Source organism: Cibotium barometz, chromosome 24, assembly GCF_041138505.1.
Source record: "Cibotium barometz isolate CiBa-2024 chromosome 24, ASM4113850v1, whole genome shotgun sequence".
NCBI classification, from domain to species: domain Eukaryota; kingdom Viridiplantae; phylum Streptophyta; class Polypodiopsida; order Cyatheales; family Cibotiaceae; genus Cibotium; species Cibotium barometz.
The window spans coordinates 7148415-7155329 of record NC_141069.1 but is presented as its reverse complement, the minus strand read 5'-3'; the positions used below and the strand labels follow the sequence as shown (position 1 = coordinate 7155329).

The 6915-nt window shown below is 41.6% G+C and overlaps 1 protein-coding gene across 1 annotated transcript; it reads right to left on the bottom strand.

Moving 5' to 3' along the window:
• Positions 1-1302: 1302 nt before the first annotated feature.
• LOC147624858 (uncharacterized) lies at positions 1303-3935 on the bottom strand. The gene is made up of 5 exons (XM_086818088.1): positions 3757-3935; positions 3317-3455; positions 3085-3242; positions 2918-2999; positions 1303-2806 (listed from the first exon to the last, which is right to left on the bottom strand). Exons 1-5 carry the CDS (start codon positions 3798-3800, stop codon positions 1676-1678), a joined length of 1554 nt encoding a protein of 517 aa, XP_086674214.1. The 5' UTR covers positions 3801-3935; the 3' UTR covers positions 1303-1675.
• Between the last annotated feature and the right edge of the window lie 2980 nt (positions 3936-6915).

Here is a 6915-nt window from a genome sequence, read left to right as displayed (position 1 = left end):
ACATCTACAGGTTTACATGTCTAGACTCATAGCTCATGTTTGGACTCACGTCTATAGACTCATGTGTCTAGACTCACGTCTTCTATGGACTCAGATCCCTACCCAAGAGTTGGTTTGGCTTGGTTTTGGTGATTTTTGAGAGATTTTGGACTTGTTGGTGGACTATGAGTAAGCATCCTAATTCTAATTAATGATTCTAATTAATTCTGAAATGCATGAACAAAAAATGGTAATTTCATTCTAATTCAATCTAATGGAGCTCAATGCTCATGTTTTTAGAGTGGGTTCCACTCTCCTGATCACAATTGCCAAGCTAATCCTTAGATCAAAACAATGAAACCTAAGCCTCTTGGGTTCCACTTTCATGCAAATCTCTAAAGAACCAAGGTTTTGCCCTACCAGTAGATGAAATAGAATACCCTAATGTAAAATAAACTTTAAATCAAAATCAAATACAACAAAAAAACACATCCAAGGCTCTAAATTCGTACGTTTTTCGGAGTGTGACCTCCTAATCAACACCTGACAATATTGGATAGTCATAATAGCTTAGAATGGATGAAAAAACAAAGCTAAGGCCTAAGCTAAACCTCAACAATAGCACCAAATATGTTCAAGAAAGAGCTTACCTTAGCCTTACCGAAGCATGTGTCATTGGGTCTTGCCTTCGAGCCACAAAATGTAACTTCGCATTGTGAGTGCACTAGCTCATTGTTTGTCGTGTCCTCACTCTATTGTCACACTGGAATACTCCTTACGAAAGGGGTGAAGGGAGAGCTCACAACACCTAGATGGAGACAAGAAGAGATGATCCTTCACCATAGTTCTCTCTCATGAAAGGCGAGGAAAGAAGAAGCTATTACAAGAAGAAAAAACTAAAATCAAACCTTTCTAGCATACATCCATCAAGCCATGGTTCTCTCTCACAAAGGCGAGGGAAGAAGAAGAAGCTATTACAAGAAGATAAGCTAATATCAAATCTATCTAGCGTACATCCATCAAGCAAGCAAGCAAGATTCATTAGCATACAACCAAGTAAGAAGACGGAAGAAGAAGAGCTCAAAAGAAAACCATTACAAAGGAATGATTGTCTATTAGTTATTGTCAAAAATGACTTATATACAAGTGACTAGTTTTCACACTAAGCTAATCAAACTAAAAAATGATCCAACCTCTATTAAAAGTCTTCCATAACTATGTACGTAGACTTTCTCTATTTGTTGACATTAAGCGCATGGTAAGGTTGCTTTGTATGTTCTAACATGGTCTTACAAAAGTAAGTGCTTGTTCACACGATCAAGATGATAAAGCACCTTACTATTGTAGGTCGGGCAAACGAAACCATGTTATCCAACAAAGTGATTAAAAAACCATCATACGATAAAGAAGAGAGTAGGGTACCTTGCAAGCCCTTACCCTCCTTTGCACAAAGATGAAAGTACTCTCATTTTAAGAAGCCACAAGAACCTGATTATAAGGAGAGCCAAAAAAGAGTTCAAAAGGCTACCTCCATAGTGAGAACTTTGATACCATGATACAATCATCTCAAGAGGTCAAATGGAAACATCCAACACTAAGAAGATGGCTGCACACATGCTCATACTCCCAATCTCCTGCTGCTGAGGATCTTGCACTCAGATTATCATGTCATCAGCATGATTCAACTCAGTTATGACTAGCAAAGTGGGGACTGAGGAAGCACATTTTCAACCCCATGGACCAATGACTTGTTAGCACCAAGGGCTTTCCCTTTGCTCATCTTTCCCTCCAAGTCATGGCATGACATGATAACCTTCCTCTCCTGTAGGCTTTCTCTTTGTGGTTCCTCATCTTTGAAAACGAAAAGATCAGAGCCTTCATGTTTCCTTTCCAGTAGTGTGTTGCAATGCAATCCATCTTTCGGTTTCCCTTGAAAGTTGTCATCCCTATAGACACTGAAAATGTGCTCCTGTGCTGCTTCTGAAATTTCTTCGTCTTTGAAAACAAAGAAACCAGATTCTTCTACAATTTGGTCAGACTTTGCCAACCAAGGCAGGTCATCTTCTGGGTTTTCATCAGTGTAAACAACAAATAAGTGCTCCTCTGCTTTTTCTGCTGACTTGCTCCTCAGTTTTGCCTGTGAGCAGTCCTGCTCAGAAACATCGGCATCTCTAAAGACAGAAAATTCTGAGGGCTGTGTCTGCAAGCCATCAGGTGGCAGATTGGTTTGCTTCTTGCTATCATCAAGAGTGGAAGCTGAGGCCATGACGCTCATAGAAACGAGGCCTTGCCTTTTTGAGGACTTGCCAGTTTCCTTCTTCTTACCAATATCCAAGGGCTTGCGAAACATGGACAGAATGTCCTGTAAGGCTTCTTTGGTATTTATAGTAGGATCAACAAGCCCATGATGGCGTGCATCCTCCACATCCTTCTCCTTCCCAGTGATTGCTTTGGCAGCAAAATTCCTGATTTGGATAGTTTCTTCACCAAATGAGCCAACACCCATCCTCTCAGGAACAGAAACAATTGGTTCTGCCAAGGGCTTGGAGAAAGGATCACAGTTATCCTCCATCACCACACACTGTTCTCCGATGATGTTCATAGTATTACACATACTTGCCAACCTCAGCTCTTCAAAGCTCATATCCAAGCCCTCAGCTGTATACCATTTTGTTGAAAGAAGATGAGATCTTGATGCAATTTCAGCACCACCTTGACAAGCCGCCATCTGCCTAACACCATCCTCGGCTATGTTAGAGTGCTTTCTGGCATGAAGACCTTCCTTGGCTATGTTGGGGCTCTTTCTGGCATGTTGCTCAACTTGATCCTGTCGTAAACCAGTGGCGTATTTCACAGAATTTTCAAAAACAGAGATCAATGAGCACTAACTTCACCAAAAGCATAATGTGAATGGCTACTAAAAAGAAAGGGCATTTACTTGCTTCCGTTTCTTGCGTGCATCCATGCGGTCCCGGAAAATCTTGTAGCTCTTGATCAGCTTCTCAGCAGGCTGAGCCTGTCTGCAAGAAAGGTATGATTGGAGAAACATCAGTGATATGGATTGAGTCTTGTAAGACTTGTACTCTCAGAAACAAAGGGATACACCTGGAGAGGCCCCGTTTGTAGACATTGTTGGCATCCCCAAACCTCCTTTTTGCTTCCAAGCAAGTTGCGTAAGCTTCATAGAAGAGAGAGTAGTCGTGTCCGATGCCCTTTTCATCTAACTCGGCCACAATTTTCAGAGGCTCAGGGCTACAATCAGCCTGCCAACAAAAGAACTCGCACATTTTGATTTGTAAGCTGGAGACACCGATCAAAAAAAGAAGCCATTTCTTACATATTGGATGCAGATTCTCAAAAATCTGAGGTCGTTGCGATAGCGCTCATTGTCTTGGAACTCTCTGAAGCAATCGGCACAATAGGGGAGGATCTTGGACTTGTCATTGGGGTGCAATTGTTTGATCTGTCGGATAGACCTGGGCAAGAAAAGGACACCACAATCGCTAGGGTTACAGAACATGGAGCATGTCGTACAGACAAAGTAGAAGCAACAAGAACCTCTCTCTCTCTCTCTCTCTCTCTCTCTCTCTCTCTCTCTCTCGTGTGTTTGTGTGTGTGTGTGCGCGCGCGTGCGCGCGCGCGCGCGAGAGAGAGCGAGAGAGAGAGAGGGAGAGAAAGAGCAAGTTTCTGATGAGGCAAAGAGGGGACTCCCGTAATTTTAGAGTTATCTTCTTTCTCTCGCGCGATGCTGTTGAAAAGAGAGAAAGAGGCGCTTACCTGAGCCAGGGCAGAAGAGGATCATCGGCTGTTGAGGACGCCATAGCTTCGAAGTTCGAATGACAGGCAAATAAGGGTTGATTCAATTCAAAATCCTAACGGGAACTATACTGTATACCCGCGTTCATATCGTCATGCGGGGCCAGACGCTCAACTGTGTCCGCCCACCAAGACGTCATATGTGGGCTCGCATGCCCTCACCAAGGAGGGTGGGTTTTTCAAGGGTAGCATTGCTACCCCTTTCCAAACCCCTTCATGACTTCTCCACCTGACAAAGCCCCATATCCCTACATAGCATAAAGTGGTACACTATGTGGACAAGCTCTGACTTGGCCAAGAGCATAAAGTAGTACACTATGTGGATAGCCTCTAACTTCGCCAAGAGAGAAATGGCCTGAGAGCAAGGTGTCTCGAACTATTGAGGCATCTCAGTTGAGGCTAGCAGTTGATATCGACCTCAATTACATATGTTGTTCAATAGTATCTCGTAGTATCTCAGAGCATCCACTTCCTTTGATACACATCACATCTATTCATCCCTTCATTCACATCTATCTGATTCACATCACACATCTCATCACATCTATTTACCTCACATCTCTTTTTCTTCCTGAATTATCTTTCTCGAAAAGGGGGTGATATTTCAATTACTAATTTACTAAATTTCATTCATTGAATATTCACTTAACTGATTTCTAAATTAATCACGAATTCCTATGAGGAATAAATTAATCATTTATCTGAATATTTTGACTTCGATAAATTTCTTGAATTTTCTCTTTATAAACCGAGTGAATATTTTGTCTGAAGCTGAATTTTGAAGGATACCAGATGTTAAGCTTGAGCCTCAAGTGCGGATGGCGGATCAGCGAAGAGTACAGCCAATTGGGATGTTGCGAGGTCAAATCCTCAAGGTGCATGGATTGCCATTTTAAGCAAATTTTGTTGTTTTGAAGATGCAGGATGCAGGGAATGCTTATTCAATGCTATAAGGGAGACCATGGTTTAAGTCCGCAAAGCTTAAACAGGATTGGGAAAGAAATGAAGTGATTTTGAAAAAAGGCAAACATTCTGTAAGGATTCCAATGACTGCAAAGAAGAAATTGTCAACGTCAGTAAAGCCAATGATGGCTCAGACAATTAATTTGGCGGATGAAGTTGAAGATGATGAAGAAGCATATTTTATAGAGGCAAATCCTACTGTCATTCCAGTATTTGAAGTTGATGTGGAACGGATTGTGGAGAAGTATGTTTTTCAGGAGGATTCTGCAAAGTCCAACAGGAAGTCACCTGTTAAGTCAAGTGAAGTGGATACATGTTAGGGATCAATTCAGGAATTAGAAGTCAGCTCTCTGTCCAAGATGAAAGAGGATTTGGAGTATTTTGATGATGAAGTGTCACCCAAAGAGGCAATAACCAGAGCTGAGTTTCTCTATGATAAGTTGATGGAAAAGGTGTCAAGAGTGAAAGAAGATGATTTACAGGAAGTTAACCCAGAAGTAGTCAAAGTCAGTGTAAATTTGGATGAGAGGTTTAAGGAGGATCTTAAGAGGCTACTGCAAGAGTTTATTGATGTGTTTGCCTGGGATTATTCGGATTTGACCGGCATGGATCCAGAGGTGTATAAACACCAGATCAATCTGAAGGAAGATGCGGTGCCGGTGATTCAGCAACGGTATAGAATGAATCCAAATTATGCAAAGCAGGTGAAGGAAGAGTTGGATAAGCTTTTGCACGTAGGTTTCATTATACCAATAAATCAGGCAGAATGGTTGTCACCAATAGTTGTCGTAACAAAGAAGTCTGGAAAAATCAGGGTGTGTGTGGATTACAGAAAATTGAATGCAGCAACTGTTGCTGATCCATTTCCATTGCCGTTTATGGATTCAATCTTGGATGATGTCACAGGTCATGAAATGTATAGTTTTCTTGATGGTTTTTCAGGATATAACCAGATCCGGATGGCGGAGCAAGATGTTGCTAAAACCGCATTCATAACAGAATGGGGTGCATTTGCATATACAGTCGAGTTTTGGATTGAAGAATGGGCCACCATCGTTTTCCAAAGCAGCTTTCAAAACTTTTGAGCCGTATTTGACGGAATTCATGCGGATTTTCATGGATGATTTTTCTGTATTTGGCAAGAGGGAAAAACACTTGGAGTATCTGAGGAAATGTTTGGAAAGGTGTCGGCTGTTTCGGATGTCTCTAAATCCATACAAATGTGCAATTGCAGTCCAAAGAGGGAAGCTGTTAGGTCACATCATCTCGGAAGAAGGTATGTCAATTGACTTTGACAAAATTAGTGCAATTCAAAAAGCAATAGCACCTGATAATTTGAAGGCAGTATTACGATTTATGGGGCACATATAAAGTGGCACAATAGGTACTTAAGGTATCTTGCAGATGTCAGTGCACCTTTGACTCATTTGACAAAGAAGGATGTTGAGTTTGTATGGGGAGACACAGAGAAGGCATTTCAGGTTATGAAGAAGATGCTTGTTGTTTCTCCTATCATTCAACCACCAAATTGGCAGTTGTTGCCATTTCATGTGTTTGTGGATGCGTCGGATATGGCCGTCGGATCTGTTTTGATGTAGGAAAAGATCCGCGAGTGGTTTCGACCAGTGTATTATGCCAGTCGGATGTTGAAACCGGCTGAAAAGAATTACACAATTATTGAGCGGGAAGCTTTAGGAATGATTTTTGCATTGGAAAAATTTCGGCATTACTTGCTTGGGAACAAATTAATATTTCATGTTGATCAAGCGCTGATTTTCTTAGTGAAGAAGCCAAAGCTGGAAGGCAGATTGGCAAGGTGGATGCTTTTGCTTCACAAATTTGACTATACGATGTTGCATACACCAAGGAACAAGCATGCAGTAGCAGATTACCTTAGCAGATTGGAAAATATGCAGGAGATGCCTCGGGTGTCGGATCAGCTTTCGGATGCGGAATCGTTTCATGTACAGGGACAAGAGTTTGACAACTGGTATGATCAAATGTTCCAGTTTTTGAATAGATGGAGTTTTGCCTTCTAGTATGTCAACAGATCAGAAGAAGAAATTTGCATTGAGAAGCAGACCATTTTTTATTATTGCTGGTGCACTATACCAGAAGGGATCAGATCAGATCATCAGGAGATGTGTACCGGATGAG

Excerpts from the sequence above, each read along its gene's own strand:
- LOC147624858 (XM_086818088.1), bottom strand. The coding sequence starts at position 3,800 with ATGGCGTCCTCAACAGCCGATGATCCTCTTCTGCCCTGGCTCAG. Across the intron at positions 3,456-3,756 it reads CCTCTTCTGCCCTGGCTCAG|GTCTATCCGACAGATCAAAC; the intron begins GTAAGCGCCTCT and ends TTTCTTGCCCAG. Across the intron at positions 2,807-2,917 it reads CACGCAAGAAACGGAAGCAA|GATCAAGTTGAGCAACATGC; the intron begins GTAAATGCCCTT and ends GGTTTACGACAG.